Genomic DNA, 21,107 nt, shown 5'->3' with positions numbered 1-21,107 from the left:
TCTGAGTCGCCAGACTATCGTCCCTTGGGATTCAGACTCAAGACTGCAATGTTAACTCTTACCTGAATTTCCAGGCTGCAGGCTCACCCTATGGATTTCAGCCATGATAGAAAGCTAGAAAGACAGACAGACAGACAGAGATATAGGTACTCTATTATTTTCATTTCTCCCTTGGAGAACCCTAAGTAATCATCTTGCTGTATCCCAGCGACAGGGGTATAGTTATGTTAATATTTATAGCAAAGTACATTGCAGTCATCATCTCATGATATATATAAATTAAATCATTATGCTGTACGCCTTAAACTTATAATACAGTGCTGTAGGTCAATTATACCTCAATAAAACTGGAAGAAATAAATTGCAACTTGGGAGACACAGATTTGGGTAAAACTGAGTGTTTCAAGGACGGGAGTCAGGGGCTTATAAAGGCAAAAAGCCAAGAGGTTGTCAAAAGTTGCCTGATGAAGACTGTGACTGACACTGACGTGAGCCAGTCAGGAGACACGTGTCCTTAAGGAATCACAGGTTATTTTAGGGTAGGGGCTTAGTAAGTATCTCAAGTTTCTGGCAGGTGTTCCGGATGACTTCATTAGGGCAACAAAGGCTCACAGGGCCAGATTCTGTGTGGGCTGAGATGTGCATAAGTCACACCTCCTTAGTGAGCCCTCTCGAGCAATGCAGACTCCATTTTTATTTTCCTTTCACAAAGGCAGTCTTCTGCTGCCGGGAGCAGTGACCCCACCTCAGCCTGGAGGACATTCAGGTGAGCTTCAGCTCACTGGCTAGTGCTGTAGGAATAGCGCAGTTTGCCATCGATCTATTCCCTGCAGGCGAGGCAGTGCCCACGCCAGCTGTGAATGAGCGCAGCTACCTGTGCTCAGGCTTGAGCTGGGGTGGGGGTGGGGAGCGTTCCTCCACCTTTCTAGGCTCATCTGGCTGGTCTAAGAATTAATCTGACGTGAGGCAGACTAACAGGAGGAAAATAAACAAAAATTGAAAAACACGTATACTTCCTGTGTATACCCATGGGAGACAGCCAGGGTAAACGGAGTGAACTCACCAAGAAGGCTGAAGCCCTCACCTTCAACATCACCTTCAGCTAAAGACTAAAGAGGATGCTGTAGGCAGTGGTCAGTTAGAAGTCGGTTACATGGAATGCCAGGAGAAACGAGTTCAGTTAGACAAGGGCCAGAAATGTGTCACTTTTAGACGTGGGGGTTATCACTGACTCGCTGCGTGGGGATGGAGGAAGGGGAAGACACACCAGAGTGGGTGGGGACAGACTGCTGGTGGGGAAGCAGGCAGATCCTTCAGGAAGTTTGTCGTCAGAAGTAAGACTGTCTGGCTCACGTGAGAGGGAAGAAACAGGGAGATGTTTACAGAGGGGAATTGGAAATCATCACTGAGAAGGAAGAAGATGCAAATTAACTAAATAAAAGTAGCAGGACCGCCGGGCAGTGCGTGACTTTCTTCAGCAGCACTTAGATGCCTGGGGGGACGTACGGGGGAAGAATGAGAATCAGTCTGTTGTGTAGTTGGGAGTTTTGCCAAGTAAGCACACTGAAAGGATGGAAAAGGGAATAAACGATGTAAGTAGGAGTTATTAAAATTTTAGCTCCTGGAAATTGTTGAGAAGGAGAATATTTCCTTCACTGGCTTATGTTCAGTGATTGGGAACCTGCAAATTAAATTGACTAAAGCAGATTACTGTGAGAAGAAAATTACGCATGAATACATGCAAGAGTTCACAAAGAAGTGTGATTTGAGGGGTGGCTAGAATTGGGGGCTTATATACAATTTAATAAGTGACAGGAAAAGGAGAAAGGCATTTTCTGAAAAACAAATGACTTCTTGGTGAGAGGGGAGAGAAAGGGCACTTATGGAAGAACAAGTGACATTTAGGAAAGATAGATAACGCCTTAGGAGAATGTATGGGGGAGATGGCAGGTTTGTGACAACGTCCATTTGCGTCTGGTGCTTGGAACATGTCTCTAATTTTAAGACTGTTTCCAAAAAGTAAGTAGAGAAAATGAAAAGCCTGAGGCAGATTTCGTTTCTCCATGAGTAAATATCTGTGAATCAGTGTTTAAGGTAACATACAGAAAGTCTGATGGCACTGTAACGAGTGTTGTGATCCATCAGAACATTGAAACAGCCACAGGAGATCCAAACGCTGTCTGTCTAAATCTTTAGGTCTATAGACAGTGATTAACACTGGAAAATTCAAAAAAGCTATCAATCAACACTGCTCAATATCAACGACAAGTTTGCTGCGTGGTTGGCTGTTGTTTAAACAGCTGGCATCCGGGCTCGGTTTGAGTATGTAATACTCCAAAGTGCTGGGTTTTATTCCCAAAATTTGCTGAAAAGTTAATGAGATGCAGAGAAACGTGATTTAAAATACTGCATAAATTTTAATCATGCACATATAATACAGAAGTATTTTCCTTTAATAAACACTGTCAATATCTTAACGGGAAATAACTAAAATGTTAGGCAAACAGCCCAGCAGGTAAATGTTTACTATTTATCTTGTAGATCATACACTCTTTCTTCAAAATCTCCACATATTCTTGACATGCTTTTGAAACCAGACCTTGACTTAGACTTCACTCGTCCATCGAGCCTACGAAGAGTCTGTAGGACTGGTTGAAGTTCAGTAGTAGCTGGAAAGAAAATGAAAGAATTAGATTCTTTACTTAAAATACTTCATAGGTAACTAAATGTCAGTTTACTTTTTAAGAAAAGCTGAGACTTTTCTAAGTTTTAAGACGAAAGAAAAATACCTATATACGATTACAACACAAAATACAAGATTACTACTCTAGACTTTGCCCATGGTTGCATGTTGAATTAACTGCTCTTGTGGCTAAGGATCAGAGCGCCTGGTTTTCTCATTCTTCATTCATTTACTCAGCAACCATGAGCTAAGGGACTGTGACAAGCACTGGACTCACAAGATGAAGATGACAGAGTCCACCCTGAAAGATCTTGTACCATAAACTGGAAAACTAGATGAACAGGCAATTTCGGTACAGAGACATAAATGCCATGTCAGGTATAAAGGAGGGCACAGTTGGCACACTCAAAAGGGACGTCCAGCTTTGTGTCAATACTGTCTGCTCTTTGATGGCTGTGATATGTAAGCAGATACCTGAAGGAGGAGAAGAAAGTGTGGGAGGGAGAGGCAAGAAGCAAACACAAAGAGCGGAGGCAGGAAGGGCACCCGAGGAGCTGGACGCAGTCGGACCAGCCTCTGGAGCACAGGGGCAGAGCAGGGGAGTAAAGAGATACGGCTGAAGATTTGGCAAGAGCCAGATCGATGTGGGTGTTTTTCTTCCAAGCTAAGGAAGTTGGAAGTTTTCCTGAGGGCAAAAGGTTAACCAGTGACAAAGAGAATGATAGGAAATTTAATTGTCATCCACCAGGTGACAGCTACATGAACTGTGTTTGCTTGAGTCTGGGTTTTTGGCCTCAGTCACTACCAGAAACTCGAGCTGATGACCTCCATGCTTTCTGAGAACAGGTCCGTGCGCAGGTGACAGGCCCACGGGGACAGCAGGAGAGGAAGGGCACAGCCAGAAATAGAGAACACAGACTTCTTGAGTTTTTTTTAAAGCTATGGATCATGAGGAATACACGAGGAATAAGTATATTTATCATTATGAATGAAATTAAGCTTTCACATTTTTCACTAGATATGTGTAAGAAAAACATTTAACATAGTATCTGTTATTCAAACAATAGAAAGAGGTGCCATTTACTGTTTACAGTGTAGTTCGGAAATCAACGTCTAACTTTAATTCAGAAATGTTGGCAACATACCTTCTTTCAATTCTGTAGCTATATAAATCATCGACTTCTTCTGCATCTGAAATGAGTCAAATATTATTTTTAATGTTTAAGTTAAACGAGAAACACTATTATAGGAATGACAGCTAGCTTATGAAATGTGGCCTTTAAATACTACTTTTAGAGACTTGACCTAACTTGGGGATTGCTTAAACGAAAAATAATCACATGAATGAAATAAATTGCTACTTACTTTGATTTTAGATAATAGAGAACATACATATGTAAGGCTATTTAGATTCACTTGATGAAAAGCACAATAAATACTGCCCTGTCACGTACACATAATTTTACAGGGCGATGCCCGATCTTATGAGCACAAAGAGTTTCAACAATTCATGTTTCACACTGAATGCATTACGTTGTCATTCTTAGAAAAATTACCCTTTATAAAAGTTTAGTTTTTTTTAACGTTAATGGATTTTTCCTTAAAATGAGCTTTCCATTCCTGCACTTTTAGAAAACTAAGATTTTAAGGTCTGTTCTATGCTAATGTTTTTAGTACAGAATCGTAGATACACAAAATGAAGAAAGGGGTTCTGTTATAATGTCAAGCGAAAATTCTACTGCAAACAAGTTAAATGTATTTTGCTCTCTGTAGATGACTAAAATATTTATGTCAGAAAATCTGCTTGAAGAAAAGAAAAGGAGAGGCTAGTGCCAGTTTTCAAAGTTGGTTTCTGATTCACAACTTCCTAGAGTTAGAAACAAGGAAAACAATACCTAATTCTTTAACTGTAACTTTGTTTCCATTCTAGAAACTAGGGCCAACTTTTTGAAACTTGACTTAATTAGCTACGTATTTAATTATGAAATGTGTGGGGACACTTCAGACTTCAAGTGTCCCCATCTAGAGTGTTCTTTTAAAAATCTTTCTTATAAAAGTCACCCGCTCACTAAACAGGGTCTAAAATAGTACATGAACATAATAAACACTGTGGTGATAACAGCGACACGAGAGCCCAGGCCTTTGTAAATGTTAGGTGCAAAGACAAGATTTTTGGCTACCGTTTGCCAATATTTTCAGAGCCTGTTTTCCATAACATTGTCTGACGAGAGCATTCTAGAGAGGCCTTATGCCATCAACAACGTGACAACAGTGCCAGTGAAGTGAAAAACGCCTAGCAGATGAAGGGAAAAGCCTTTACTGAAATAAATTCATATAACCATTAATAAACACTATGCAAAATGTAGATCACACTTTTACATGAGTTGAATGTGAGATTACTATCTTTTCCTCTGCAAAGCTATTTTCCTAAATAGGTACTTCTGGGACCTTTATGTTTATTTCTAGGTGAGGACCCCTATGTCCAGATGGTGGAAGTGGTCTGAAGTCCAACATTAATAAGGAGAAGGCACCTGCAGTTTTACTTAAACTTTTCCATTTAACAAAAACACAGAAAGGTGAGAAAATCATACACAGGAAGACAATGTATCAGCAAGATTTAATTCTAATGATTTTTAATTAGGAGGATTCTCTCATAACTGGCAGTTCGCAGACTATGTCCCATAGAAATGGAAGGTCCCACTGGGGACACTGCAGGATTGAGGTCAAAACTGAGGTCACAGGCTGGAAGATAATGCTGCCCTCTCTTTCTGAGATCAATTTGATAAAAACACACTTGCCAACACGTATACACACACGTTCATTTCCGAAGTGAATATATTTTCAGATTATTGATACTTTTAAGTTCAAACTTGGTATCATTCTTATTTTAAATGTTATAAAAATAAGTACAATTCCAGAAATGTAATAAAACCAAGGCATTTAACCACTCTCATTCAGTATCCTGTTGTAAATAGGTTAACGTATGAAGGAAATGACACTTGTCAGTTTGTAACTATTAAATACATGTATTTTACTGCAGAGAAAAGAAATGAGAAAGAATTTGTTGATCAAGGAGCTAAAAAATTAAGTCCAGAGAAAAAAGTGAATGAAAGAAAAAGAACTGGAAGAAGTTGAGTGATTGTCTTTCAAAAGATAACGTGCTTCCTCATTTGTCCATTCAGACAAAATGAAATGAGGGCAGGAGGGAGTCCTCAGAGTAGAGAACTGATACCAGAAACAAGGTTACTAAACTCTGCCTCCACCTTATGAGAAGTGAGCTTAACTACTGTGATAGTTTGATTAGAATTAAAATTCTGAGTGGATGTGCCCTGCCTTGGAAGCCTACTTTTAAAAGAAACGTGACCAAGATACTGCTGAGACGCAGTGCTGTGTCATGTAAAAAGTTAAAGTCTTAGGAATATTAATCGTTTTAGCTCTGGTGCATTGGTATAATCCCATTTAGAAAAAGGGCTGCTAAACTGAATGGACATTTGAGAAATTTAAAAATTATTGAAATAAATCATTAGAAAACGTTTCAAAGTGTCAGTAATACACCAAAAGTCCAAAATCAATCAGTGTAAAATTTAGTCTTCCTATTTAAAATAGATTTGAAGGACATTTATTAACTATTGTGGCCATGCTTCATGTTAGGCACACCAATACTTAAAAACTCTTGAACATAAAAAAGTCTTTAAAACAGAGAGATTTTGCCTGTTATAATATTGTCTGGAATCAATTTTTAAGTTTTCAGTTCTCAGAAAAAATTCTATGTGCAAGAAAATCTAACAGCGATGTATCTGCTCAGGCTAATTTTAACTTTTTGTATTTTATAGTAATAAAGTTAAGTAACACAATTGAGTAAAACTGTAAAATTGCTTCTGACATGTAGGACAAAACATCCCAGAAATAAACTAGAATGTGAAATCTGAGGGTAAAAATTAGCAAAACAGATAAGGGGTCCATCTGTTACCACTACAACGATGACAAGGGAAAAGGCTATACTTCATGCAGCAGTAAGAGAGGCAATAAACCCAAGTGTTATGAACTGGAAAAAGCTTCCTTCGACAACCAGCACGACTGAAATCACAGACTTAGAACAACACTTCTGTCAAGCTAGAAAAAAATGCGGAGCAAGCTGGAACTTCACAGTAGGAACAGTCCAAAATGTTAAAACCTTGCAAATAAAGGAGAATGTTAAAGTCAATCCCAATGTCGTTTTGAACATTTTGCTTTCTAGAACCATAGCTGAAAAGCTGTGCAAGTCTGTTGTTTTGTTAAGCCCCATGCAAAAACCCATCCCTTCCTGTCATTAAAATGACAGTATGTTCACACCTCTCATAGCATTACTTTATGTTTTCCCAGCAGAAATAATTACATCCCTAGCAATTCCAGAAGGCACCTTCTTTCTCTAAGTCTGACTAAGAAATCTGTAAACAGTAACTGTACAATAGCTCCTGTGAAGCACCCTGTAGTGCTGAGGAAGCCGTGTCTCTGCACCCGGACAGAGCGGGGCTTGTTAATCTCCCTGCTAAATCTAGCGTGATTTGGCCCCACGGCCCCACAGAAGAACTACGTGTGCCTTGGAAGTACAACACTGAGTTTAAAATAAGTTATTTTCCAGTGTACCTACAAGTACTAAAAAATAGACACCTCTTTCCTCCAAAAACATTAAAGGAAGGAACTGTCCTCAGGAGCTTTCTCTCGCATTGCTTTTGCACTCACACTCACCATCATCCTGTAAATGACACACTGGCGATTTTTTGGTGACAACTAATGAAAACATTTCGAGTTTGCATCATGCTTAGCCGCTGACAGAAGTGTTAGCCATGCATTTTTTTTTAACACCACGCAGTCTGGTTTCATGACTCTGAAGCACTTAGACTCGATTTACCCACAACACTGTCTACGAAACCTGAGCTTTTTTCTTCTTCGATTTATTATGACATGAAGCCAAGTGAGAAGAAACAGGTTGGGGCCTCACTTAACAAGGGCCTGTGCTACCTTTCTCTACATCAAGAAGATCATGAAAACACCATCAAACCATAAGCCAACGCGCACCGCTTTAAATGGCTATTTTAACAACGATACACAATGAAAACTGGTTGTAATTTAAAGACTCCCTATCGTTGCCACCTCGGTATTCCTACAGGTGAGGGCAAGACAGAGACAGAAGCGAACTTCATTTTAAAAATTTAAATACTTGCTATACTTGACTACATATTTAGAAATGTTCTACAACTGCTCAGTAAGACATTTTATAACAATTAAAATAACAATGCTATAAGTAAAATAGCAATTAAGGATGTACTCTTACAGAAGAAAATGATAAAAATTTTAAACTTAAAAACAGAACTTAATGTTTTTAGTGTTACAAGTTTATTGAATTCATAAAAAGAATTTATCTTGGATTCCTTTAAATAAAAAACATCTGTATGTGGTTAAGTATCTCGATGCCAATCATTTACTTATGCTTAGGGGCAGAAAAACTGGGGTGCAGGCAAACTTGAAAATTACTGTGAACCAATGCCAAACCGAAATCAATCAGAAACTAAGCCAAACATTGGAAAGTGTATCTCTAGTTATTAGGCAATAATACTTAATTTCTAAAATAGAATTTAAAATGGAGCTTTTGAAGAAATTTGAAATTTGTCAGTTTAGTTGCATTGATTGAATAAAGTTAATGACAGGTATCTCTTGAAAATTACAAGTCCAGGGACTTTAAAAAATTATAAAATTTCTGTCTCCTTTCTTTATTAGCACAATTAATTATGGCTTTTACTTAGTGTGCAGAAGTCAAATAAACAACTCAGAATTTCATCAAATTAAAAACAAGAATTATATCAGAAATCTGAAACCCAAGGGAAAAAAGATAATACAACTAATCGTGAACAAGTGACCGCCCGTGCTAGTTGAAGGGTCTGAAAAATTCCTGAAGTTCCTTCTTCGAGTAACATTCCTTTTGGGCTCTACGCTAGTAGTAGAACTTTCAGCAGAAGGCGGTCCATCAACAGGCCTTGCAGGAACAAAGCCGAGGAAAGAACTCTTGTGCTGTTTCTCCAGCTGCAGTTTAGTGTTCATCTCTGCCAGCCTCTCATTAGCCCTGCGGGGATTGCAAAACACACATTTCATTCATTTCATTTTCTCCCTAAGTGATGTGTATTTTTAAAGTTGCTGTAATAGTAAACAGATTGCCCCATTAAACTGTGTTTTGACACCAAAAAATACATCAGCGCAGACCTACTGTAAACAATTACAGTTTAAAACTGTCCTAAAGAAGGATGTATGGGCCTGGGGGGGCCGTTAACTAACAAGTACTTCAAAGTGGGGAGAGTCAGAGATGGAGACGCCCCCACAGAGGATTCCCGCTGCCTTCTGCACTGGCTGCATCTAGACATACTCACCCTCAGTAAACCAGTTTAGAAATAAAAAATAAACCATCCCTCAAAGCCACTTTCAAGCATTTGCTTTCACCCCCCTTATATACACATTTCACTCATTACCTGGGAGAAATTAAGCATGTAGCACTGAGGAACAGTTTAGAGCCACCACCTCTAGGGGGGGCACCAGGTGGCACAGTCCACGGTGGGAAAGAACTACGACAGCGCCAGGGGCAATTTCAAGTGTCCCCCAATTTCCCAAAGCTCACTTTGTTACTTTGCTTTTACCAGAGGCCTACATCAACACCTGTTTTCCATAACTAAAAAAATCTCAAGCACATTTTCACTTTTATGAAAAAAAAGCAAAAAGCCAGAATAGCACTGGGTGCTTGTTTTAGCCCAAGCCATCAGAGGGGCAACGAGCACCCCAAGCAGCGAGAGGGGCCCCACCGAGCTCCTTCCCCAGAACCACACTCAGTATCCCGGCATCACGCCGCCACAGCTTTGGACTGTGTCTGTAAGCACCTGTGCTTTATGCATATTTCTTTTATGCACCCACCAGCAAGATGTGTCCTAAGGTAACTGCCTCTTTGCTTTACACCGACAACTTTCATAGAAACACTCTACTTTTGGATAGCGGGGAGACCTGTAGCTTATAACACTGTTATTCAGGCACCGGAGGTGGGCTCTGCCCTTTCTGTCTTCCACACACCCCCTCGGGCAGGCCACCATATTCTTTTTAGCCACTTTGTGAACCACTATACTGCCCTTCACCCCATGTTAATTTCCCCCTTTCCCAAGCATGCCTTTACGTAGCGGAGACAAACTTAGAAGGATACAGTACTTCGTCTCATGGTGCCCACTAGTGGTAACACCAAATATCACAATCAAGAAAGTAAATTCACCAAACACCAGAATGGGGCCCCTTGGCTTTAAGTTGTACTCTTCCAAAACACAGTTAATTTTAAACTCATTAACATTTCTATTTCTGGGAATTCCAGCTAGAAATTTTGTGATAATATGGCTGTCTAAATTACAAAGTTTGCAAAACCCCTAGCTTAAAGACTAGATCAGGTTAAATATATGCAAATACAAAAAATAAAGTCATGTAAAAGCAACAAAAGGCAGTGAGATGCAAACTGCCCTGGACTGACATTTTAAGGAGAGTTCATTTACTAACACCATTTCCCAAAATTACACTATCTAGTTAGCTCTCACTTGCTACTCACCTCATGCACTTGGCTCAATAAAAATTATGCCTAAGAGGCAAATTAATGACCTAAATTATTTTCTATAATGCTACGTTTTCACTTACGAGTTTAGTTGACTTGCCAATGACATTCTATTTTCTAGCTCTTCCAGGTACAGTTGTCTGTATTTTTCCAATTCTTTTTCATTAGAAAAGTAAAACTTTTCAGTTCAGTTTCCAGATCTTTAACTTTGTATTCCATTTGACTTACTGAAGCACGTTTATACTCTCTTAATGAGTTTTCTTGAGATGCTGCTTGTGCCTAGAGCAAAATAAAAGGATACAATTTTAAAAATACTTATAACCTGAGTAATTACACTATATTTGTTCCTTTTAGTTTTGAGTCAGTGATTCAGAGAGCAATTTTAAGTGTGAAGAAAAGCTGAACTTTAAAATACTTATCATCAATGTCAAGTGAATTAAATCTGAATTACGAAATTAAAGTTGAATCACTCTTATATTAGTACTCGTGTAATGTGATAGTTTAAAGAATAATAGGATCAATTTAAAATTTTAAAAATTGAACAATACAACCTAAGAGTAATCCAAGAGTGTGGCACAGTATTTCCACCACAATATATTCTTTTCCTCCTAGTAGTCTTGATTTACACCAATCGGCCTTAAAGTGATTCTCTAGTGACAATTGTTCTGGAAGATCAATCTAATGATAGTAATGATGGAAACTGAATTATTTAAAGGGAGTAAGAAATGCGGCCATCCTTCCAGAAATCTACAAAACAAACTGCTATATGGGAAGCAGAGGAAACACATAAAATGTACACATCCGAAATCTAATTCTCAGCAAAGTGAGTTAGAGCACGTTACAGATCAACGCTTCACCTGTACAAACTGGCTGATTTCTTTCAATTTTTCTGCTACATCCTGTCTTGCTCTCGCTTCAGTCTCCCGGTTGTACTGCACGACTTGACTGAGTTCTTTCCATTTTTCTGCTACATCCCGTCTTGCTCGCTCTTCAGTCTCCCGTTTGTACTGCTCTACTGGACTGCGTTCCACTGTGTTCATTTCTAGGTGACGTCTGAGGTTTACTACTTCTTCTTCCAACTTCTTCTTCTCCTCTAGTGTGTCACATTTCTTTTACAATTCTTTCATAGATAATAACTCCTTTAGAAAAAGTTGAGTTTCTGCACTCAGATGGAGAAGTACTGAAGATGTAGATTCCACTTTTGTTGGAGGATCAGCATTCTGCATGAAGAAGATAACACTGTTTGGTAATGAGGTTAGCAGACCAAGAACAGCCTAACTCTAACCCAGCATCAAAGGTTGAAATAAATTCAGTTACAATAAAATGGTATCTGCCTTGTGGAATGGAGAAACTCAAATTACCCAGAAAATCAAGAAAGAAGTTCAAACCACCAAGAGTCACGAAAATATACTGTTCACTGTCGTCATCTTTGTTATACATTTGTGCTTGATTTTACACTCTTATTTTTCTGTAATTGTTTCATGTCTTTCCTACATAAAAAGGTGACTATAAGGCACCTCTTAGTGGAAAGTCTCTTACCCCTTCCTAACCCAAGTCTTAACTCTCCATGATTTTTAATTTTAGGGAGATCATATTGAGTTACTTAGGGCTGAATTAATAAATGTCTCCCAAAACAAGACTGTGAAAAAAATGCAATTAATACATCTTACAAATATGGGTTCTAATGCCATAAGCCTTTCTCTGAACTACAAATATTTTATGCTAGTTTGAATTGCATTCCAAGGAGCAATGAATGATTCGCAGGGTTAAGGAGAAATCCATCTCCAACTGTAGTGGTTTAGTAAGGTGATCCATACATTTTTCTAAACAAACAAACAAACAAAAAAGCCTTAATTCTTGTAATCCTTTGTGGCTCTCTGCAAAACAAGAGTACATACTCAACAAAAACAAACAAAACAACTTGCTGGAATTTCAGTGACACGGACTTGGGAAGAACCACTTTCCTTCAGATAGAAGGATTATTTGCTAAGACAAGGCAGGCGGAGGTGGTGGTTGTAAAACATCTCTACAAATTCCTTGACACTTCCCCTATGAAATTCCCTCCCCTGAAGTATGTACTGGCCTCAGTCAACTGGTTTCTAGGGGACAGAATGTGGGGCACTGCTGTGTGATTTCTAAGGCTAAATAGCTTCTGACTTTCACTCCGTAGGGATGCTCACCCTTAGAACCCAGCCACCACGTTGTGAAGCCCAGGCCACCTACTGAGTCTTTGTACATGCAGCTGTCCCAGCTGATGACCCCAGGGAGTGTCCTTAACCAAAGCCAGCTCCAACTTCCAGATGTGAGCAGGAACAAGCCTTTAGATTATTCTAGTGCCCGCTTGATGCCAAGTGGAGAAGAAATGAGCTGGCTCCACTGAGCCTTGTCTAAACACGGGTTTGTGAACCAAGCAAATGCTGTTTTGAGTCACCAGGCTTTGAGGCAGTTTATTATATAAATTATTAGCAATAAATAACTGGCACAGATATCGATATTAAAAATGGGGCACAGCCATTAAAAAAGAACCCAAAATGTGGGGATGCCTTTGAACCTGGAGGTAGGTGAAACCTGAACAGATGTAGAGAAGAGTAAGAGTGAAAATCCAAAGTGTCCACGAGACTGTTAGTGGAAGCCTGAGGGCCCTTGAAGGGCTGAGAGTGAAGGCTTCTAGGCCAGGGAAGAAAATGACACTAAAGCCGGAGGAAACGGGACTCTTGCTACCTAACAGCTGAAAGTAAAATTGACCAGAGAAATAAGCTAAAACAAACAAAAAGATTATTAAATATAAAGGAACTAGGACTCACTGGGTTCAAGTATCTGTATCCTATTTAAAGCATCTCCATGTGCCCAACTGTCACACAATGGGCAAGCAGAGAAATGGCTTCCGGGCTAAGATCCAATCTAGGGTGCTGCCAGGAAAACAGTCTAAAGATGAAGCCAAGACTTTGTTAAGACCTTGGAAAGATTTAAGGTGCTGCCTCAAATTCCTTTAAAGATCTTAAAAGCATAAGAGTTTTAAAGGCATGGTCCCACAACAGCTTCACAGAAAGCCCAAGGTGAAGACTTTATCTCAAAAAGACGTGAGAGTAGCTTTTCCAATGGCATGAACCCCAGTAAAATTCACAGGAAACTCAGTTTTAAGGAGAACTGTGGTAGCAAAAACACTGCTTGCTAGCTTGGACTGAAAGAGACAGACAGTGCAAAACGGGAAGAGGCCTTTGGGTTTTTCTTAGAAGGTCTACGAGGAGGAAGCTGGCTTGAGAGAACTACTCAGCTGCAAACACAGGCCACTGCTCATGAAAGGGACAGAACAAAGAGCTCAGAGAGGGCAGCGAAGGAGAACCCCTCCCAGGGTTGGGACTAAGTCCTAATCAAAGACCGAGCATCAGGCTGCGTTTCAGAACTGCTACGGGCCAGTGTGCCTCCCATCTTCCATCTGTGAGTGAGGGAGTCCTTAGCAGTTCAGCAGAATGTCGGGTGTGTGGCGGTAAATAACCCGTGTCTCCTTATCCTCAAGCCTCAGCACTGAGAGGAGTGTACCCAAGAGGCTGTACTCCAGAAACCACGCCCAGGAACCTCACCCCACCTGAATCTGGTGAAGATGGTAAAGTCAGACCCTGGACTGGAGCCTGAGCCTAACACCACAGCGACCGAGACCTGCTGGGGGACTGAGTGGGGATAAGTGTATTTCTCATATGGAAGCAGTAAGAAAACATTGTGGCTAATGAGTAATTATGCTGGTTTTTGAATGTCTCCATAAATTTTCAAAATTAGTTCCATAAAAAAGGTAGACTATGGGCCAACCTTAAGTGCCCTGCTCCTAAAGAACAGCAAATGGTGAAAGGGGCACCGAGTGAACTGCAGGGCAGGTTTGAAAAGGCAGTTCAGCTTCTGCCTCGCTCTTAACCCTGGAACCCAGGCTCATGAGGGCAAGCTCAGGCCACAAAGACAGCTTAGGTGTTCCAGGGGAGGTGGTCCACCTGCCTGCCCCACCAAAGCCACAGCCCACCACCAACATCAACCACCAGACATCAATGGATGAACCTTCAAGCGATTCCAGCCCCCGCCTTCCAGCTGCCCCACCTGAAGCTGAGAGGAACAGGGGCCGGCTGTCTTGGCCACACTATTCCTAAGCGCAGGTTGTGAACAAAATAAATGCCTATTTAAGCCACTGAACTTTGGGGAGTTTGTTAAGCAAAAACAGATAAACAGAAAAGTGGGTGAAAAAAGATAATAAGAAATGTAACTTGAATATAGGAGAAATTGGTCTCCTATAAAGTGGAAAGTAACAAATGTTGAGATTAACTTATTAATGACAAAGTGCTAAGAAATAGCAGATAGCTGAAAGAAAGACCTAAGAACTAGTGAGAAGGAAGGTACTTCAGAGTTCCCTCCAATTACAGCTTCTTACACATAGGCATGTATTTCACAGTTTCCCCTCAACTTTGAGGATAAGGAAGACAGGTAAGCAAGGAGACATAGGATTTGAAGTCTAATAACTGAAGAACAACCAGAAATAGTTTACCAAAATCAGCCTTTTTACCTCATTTCAATTAACTGATCTTCTAAGAGACAGGCAGCTTTGAGAACTTATTAATCTAGCACTTACTCTTCACTTTCCTTTCCTCAGAGAGAAAATAAAATATTATGGAACCATAAATGTAGTGTCCTTTGGCAGTATTTAAATTAAATACAATTTTTCCTTTACCTTACTTAAAAGCTTGTTGGTAAGGGAAGGTAAGACTGTCTCAGCTTTATGTTGTAGCACAATGCTTCTGCATATCACACAGACTGGCTTTGAACTTTTGAAATTCAAATTACTGATCTGTTATCTGTTTCTGACAAACTGATTGAATATTATCTAGTATTTAACAGCTGTACTCTTAAAAATTTTCCTTGGATGGGATGAAATATTTATTTCATTAATTACGCATTAAGCTATAGAACACAGCTAGGCATCTCTCTTTTTAAGTAAAAGGAGGTAGACACAGGGAGCTGAGAATGCAGGATCTACACCAAGAACAAGATCGGCACCAGTGTTACACACACGAACCAAGCCAAAAGAGGACTTCATCATGAACCGTGAGATGATGGATTACAGAGGCTTCCAAAGAGGAAGGTTGAATTAATCTTCTCCACGCTTAATCTATTGCCTCTAGATAGTGAAATCTATGGACGAGTCTATGAATTATAATGAGTGCAACATAATGAAGTATATTGCAGGCTAAGTCAGCAGATCCCGTGACCATGATTTGATGGAAACTGGAGTGAAGTGGGAGGCACTGGGTGAGAAACTAAAGGTCTGAATGGGGGGAGGAATGGACTTCATCTTTGAAAGCCTACTTTCTGTCATGTCACAGAGTCAGCAAGGCATAAGCTGGCCACAGGTCCCTTCAGGAAGCAGCAAATCTCCACAGAAGTAGTTGCAGACATCCCACGACACTGACTTTTTATCACTATGTAAAACAACTGGTAATACGCAAGATGACTCGGAAACAGTTCTCATAACATATGAATTGGTACTGGCATAGGACAGACATAGATCAATGCATCACCACTGAGAATCTAAAACAAACCCTCACATTTACGGTCAATTGATTTTCAATACTAGTGTCAAATAACTGAATGAGACAATAATAGTCTTTTCAACAAATGGTACTGGGACAACTGGATATCCACATGCAAAAGAACAAAATTCGACCTCTACCTCATACAATATATATAAAACTAACTCAAAATGAAAGAGCTGAAACTACAAAATTCTTAGAAGAGAACACAGGTGTGTGTCTTCATAATTGGACCTGGCACTTGTTTCTTAGGTAGGACAGTAAAAGACAGAAGTAGACTAACTGAACTTCATCAATGTTAAAAGCTTCTACTCTTCAAAAGACAACATCAAGAAGGTAAGAAGGCAAGCTGCTGAGCAGGAGAAACACCTGAAAATCCTACATCTGATCAAAGACTTGCACCCAGGATACAGAAAGAACTCTTACAATTCAATCATAAAAAGACAATCCAATTCTAAAATGGGCAAAAAGCTGAACAGACAGGTCTTCAAAGAAGATACACAAATGGATAAGCACATGAAAAGATCCCCAACATTCTCAGTCATCAGAAAAATGCAAACCAAAACCACAATGAGATGCCAGTTCACACCTACCAGGAGAGCTAATGACCAGTGCTGACAGAAATGCATAGAAATTGGGAGAATTACACACTTTGGATAAAAATGTTAAATGGTGCACCCACTCTGGAAAACAGTATGGCAGTTCCTCAAAAGGTAAAACACAGTTACCATATGACCCATATGACAGCATTTCCATTCTTAAGTCTATTCCCCAAAGAAATGAAAACATGTTTACACCAAAACTTGCACAGAAATGTTCACAGCAGCATCATTAACAAGAGCCAAAAAGCAGAGGCAACCCAAAGGTCCATCAACTGATGGATGGATAAACGGTTTAGCCCCACAACCGAGTACTGTTCGACAATAAACAGAAATGGAAATACTGACAAACGCTGTAACGTGGATGAACCTTGAAGACGTTTTGTCAAATGAAAAAAGCTAATCATGAAGGACTACACAGCATGTGATTCCACTCATGTGAAACTCCCAGAACAGGCACATCTGTAGAGACACAAGTCAGCCTGGTGGCTGCCGGGGGCTGATGGGGACGGGGGGCTGGGGGTGATGGCCAAGGGATGCAGGCTTTCTTTTTGGGGTGATGGGAATGTTCTAAAATTGATTGTGGTGACAGCTGCACATCTCTGAATATACTAGGAGATACTAACTATGCATCCTAAATGGGTGAATTATACGATACGTGAATTTTATTTTTATTTTTATTTTTTTTTTGGTGGAGGGAAGCAATTAGGTTTTACTTATTTATTTTTAGAGGACGTACAGGGGATCGAACCCAGGACCTTGTGTACGCTAAGCATGCACTCTACCACTTGAGTTATGCAATCCCCCCTATAATATGTGAATTATATCTCAATAAAGTTAAAAAACAATCCAAAAGCAGGATCTAGACAATTTTCTTAATTCTCTATTTTGGGTGTACATTCATGATCTGAACTTCTCCATGCTTTGACAACATACGTAAAGTGAAGGGAAAATGAAGGCGATACCTAACTCCAACTGGTTTGTATAATGACCTTTCTGCACAAGTTACTCTGAAATCCATGAAATAAATACACACAGATTCTATATCCATTCACAAAAGTGAAGGTGCGACATGCCAATTTTCTGGAACATGCCATGAAACATTATCCTCTGATTTTATCTAGCTTGCCTTATTGTGGTGAGAGATCACTAAAAAATACTGTTTAATAGGGAAAAAAGTTAACTTCCGTGAGGAAAGATGTATAACTCTCAAATTCTCTAAGGGTAAATATTATAAGAAAACAACATATAAAGAAATGGCAGAATGAAAGTCAAAGTTTAAGAAAAAAGTACATCATAAAGGTAATAAAAGTGTAATTATAATGAAGATACAAAAGAAAGCTGTCCCTGAAAAGCTAGTGTCCTGCAACACTCTGCGCTGCACATTCACGGCTGACGTGCTTAATTTCATACATACTGGGCTCGCAGCTTGATGTGATTTCCTCTCTGAATCCTGTCTCTCATTTTCTGAATTAGTCTGATGATGTGCTGTCACCTCCAGGGAAGCTTCCAACATGGACACTTTCTTTTGGGTGTCAGTCAGCTCTTGTTGAAGCTGTCTCATACAGGCCTAAAGAGATAACTCTGTTACTGATTTTTAAGTCACCTTATCATTAAGTTACATTAATAATATGTAACTCCAACATATGGACTTTGAGAACTATCCCCACAGACATCAATTCACCTTCTTTTCCTCATAGGTACACATTCCTGTTTACCCAATTTCATTAAAGACACAGAAGGCATGACCCTCCTGCCTTATTGACAGTAAGTTAACTTAGACAATGGATGCAGCCCCACCAGCCATTCCCTGCCCCTCCCAGGAAATGGCCAAGCTTTACCCCCACTGAAGTCTCAAACAGAAACAGGTGTGTGGGTGGGATGAGTGGTGGTAAGTTCCACACTGTGGAACATTCTCCCTCTTTCTCATTAGAGGCTTAAGTTCAGAGTTCTTCACATATTCAATCTGGTGTTTAAATTCTTCCAATAGACTCCTATCTCACAATAAAAATGAGGTTATTCCAATGGCCTTTGGGGACCTGAGACAACCTGGCATCCCTTGCCTCCTGGACTGCAGGTCCTACAGCTCCCCCACCCCTCCCACTCATTCCCTTCCTGCCACTCAAGACTCTGGCTGCTCCTCCTCAGTCTGAAAAGGGGACCCCAATGCCAAACTCGTACACCACAGAGCGCTCCAGTCCCTCTGGACTGGACAAACTTAGATCCAAATGACTAACTGAGCCTTGAAATGAGAATTGTGAGCACATTATTTGAAAAAATATTCAAAGTAAATTATAAATAGAACAGGGGAGACTAAGTCAAACACAGTTTGGCTAAAATTTACATTTGTCCCAAATTATGACTGAATGAAAAGTAGATGCCTTTAAGGAGTGGAGGTCATGACAATGCATGATTTGAGATGCAAATATCTCTAAATTTAATTCCAATTGACATGAATAAAAATAAAATATCAACTAAAAATATATGAAAAGCAACTGAATGAAAAGTACTGCAAGATACAGCATTTACACATCAGTTCATCTGGGAAATCTGGATTTGACTGTCAAGGTAATCCACACAATTGAATCTTTTCTCTCTCTTTTTTTTATTTGTTCACACAGTTGAATCTTAATTTCAAAATACTCATTTTAGGTCTGAGCATTTCATTTATCTGCTTCATCACGATACTAAAATGTGGTGACAGAACGATTAAAATGACTTGGGCACTATAAGAGTAAATTACTAAGACCTGTCTGTACCTATCAACAACTTACAGCTTAATCTCTTAGAAGTTCAGGTGACACGGCATCTTTACTCAAAGTAAAGCACCTCTCAGGTCTAATTTTTGTTTGCTGGATACAAGATATGCTTTCAGGCTGCTTTACAGTGTATATATTTATAGCGCACACATTTCTTATATTCAACTAGTTTCAACATTCAGCTTCCATCAGATACCACTTTGAATTTTCTTTGAGGAACTCTGAAAATTACTTCCCTTTCTGGGTACTTACTTTCATTTCTGCTCTGTCAGTTACATGCTGATACAGTCTGTCCTTTAAACATTTGTATTCATTGACTAATTCCCTGTTTCCTTCCTCCAGCATCAGAACTCGTTTGCTCATGGCTTCAAGTTTTCCCATGTGATCCAGAAACGGCTCTGGGATATTAATTATTGTCTTTTTGCTTTTGGCCTTATTTTGAGCAACTTCCAGTTGCTGTCGAAGCAACATGTTTTCACTTTCTAGTTCACATACTCTCTCCTCCAAGAATGCCTGCTTTACAATGTATTTGTTGACTTTCCCTTGTTTTCTCTGAGACAACGATTCAGTTTCCTTCTTTGAACACTGGGCTTGGCCTCGGTCTCTATGCACACATTCTAATACCAACGTCGTTGGTCTAAAAGCATATCTCCTGGGATGGAGCTCAATTTCTTGGCCACGGAATTGACTTCCAGCTTCAGGAAGTTGCTGAGGAAGCACCTCGCTGTTATCTTCTGGGTCAGACAGCTCAAAATCCATTGTGTCCTGTAAGTGAAACCCCTCATCTCTTACTCTTTGAACTGTACTCAATAAACTGACATATCATAATTTCCTTTGAAGTGAAAGACTAATCTCTAAGTTTATACAACAAAAAGTTTGCAATAACTGGGTATCCAACTGGAAGAACTTAAGGTGGATACAAATCTCAAACTTTAAACAAGCAGAAATCCCCAAAAGTTCAAAAATTTAATTAAAGATACTGAATCCATGAAAGTAAAAAAGAAACCACAAAAGGATGTTTACGAAGCTCAGAACTGGGAAGGCCTTTCTTTCTCTGAAATACAACAAACCCAAAAGGCTTAAAATAAGAAATGAATAAATCTGAAAACACTTAAAAATTATATCTGACATCTAACCTTTACAGCTACCCCCAAAGTAAGAGCCTTAGCTCTGTATATATTTGGACAGCTTAAATTTCCTAAAAAATTTTTTCCTGAAAATATTCCATGAATATTCTCCCTTTCTAACATTTTTAGACCGAATTATAAGAATTACATCTACAGATAAGTGATAAATCTAAGCACTGTACTAAGTACGTCTACAAACATCAGTTAACTCAGTTAGCTGTGACAATTCTGGAATAAAGAGTTAAAAACACAAGCAAGCTGCAGGGTTTCCCCCAGGGCTTCTGACTCTCTGACTCTTACACCAAACCAAAGCCACTTCTGTAGGATAAATATATAAACACAAGAGAACCTTCTATGTCCCTAATGGTGAATACACTAAAGGTAAAGAAGGTCAAATTTACAGAGCTCTTCTTACAAAATCAGGAGACTATTTGCTTCTGCAATAATTTTTATTTCTTCCTCATGGTGTTTATAACAGTGATGGATGTGAAATAGTAGGGAAATACAGTGAGCTGTTTTATTAAAAATAAAATACTGATCAATAAATTATCACTATAGATTATGGCATGTCTGTCACTATATTCAAAAGCTCCTTGTACTGAAATCAGATACCACATGGAGCAGAGTGTTACTTTTTATCACACATAGGAGAATGACACCCAAACTACGCCAAACTACGGTTTCTGAACTGGCTATACTTTTTCCTCCTTACCATCAGTGGAAATGATAAAGTAACCTCTCCATTTGTCTATCAAAGGAGTCA

At 39.5% G+C, this 21,107-nt stretch overlaps 1 protein-coding gene across 6 annotated transcripts in view; it reads right to left on the bottom strand.

The window, feature by feature from the left end:
• Nucleotides 1-8,036: 8,036 nt before the first annotated feature.
• The window catches only part of LOC141573915 (ankyrin repeat domain-containing protein 26-like), an 88,923-nt gene continuing 75,852 nt past the window's right edge, over nt 8,037-21,107 (bottom strand). For 4 of the 6 annotated variants that reach the window (XR_012500370.1, XR_012500367.1, XR_012500369.1 and 1 more), the window contains 5 exons: nt 19,470-19,982; nt 17,876-18,028; nt 11,150-11,512; nt 10,376-10,571; nt 8,037-8,783 (listed from right to left, as the gene is read on the bottom strand). Coding sequence is in view for 1 of the 6 variants with exons in the window: in XM_074346324.1 (XP_074202425.1) it covers nt 11,405-11,512; nt 17,876-18,028; nt 19,470-19,982 (774 nt within the window). In the remaining 5 variants the exon portion in view is untranslated. Of the gene's footprint in view, nt 8,784-10,375; nt 10,572-11,148; nt 11,513-17,875; nt 18,029-19,469; nt 19,983-21,107 lie in introns of those variants that run through there. The other 2 variants (XR_012500371.1, XM_074346324.1) reach the window with 2 other exon arrangements.

The sequence above is a fragment of the Camelus bactrianus genome, chromosome 18 (genome assembly GCF_048773025.1).
Source record: "Camelus bactrianus isolate YW-2024 breed Bactrian camel chromosome 18, ASM4877302v1, whole genome shotgun sequence".
Lineage (NCBI taxonomy): Eukaryota > Metazoa > Chordata > Mammalia > Artiodactyla > Camelidae > Camelus > Camelus bactrianus.
This window is presented reverse-complemented; position numbering and strand designations above follow the sequence as displayed.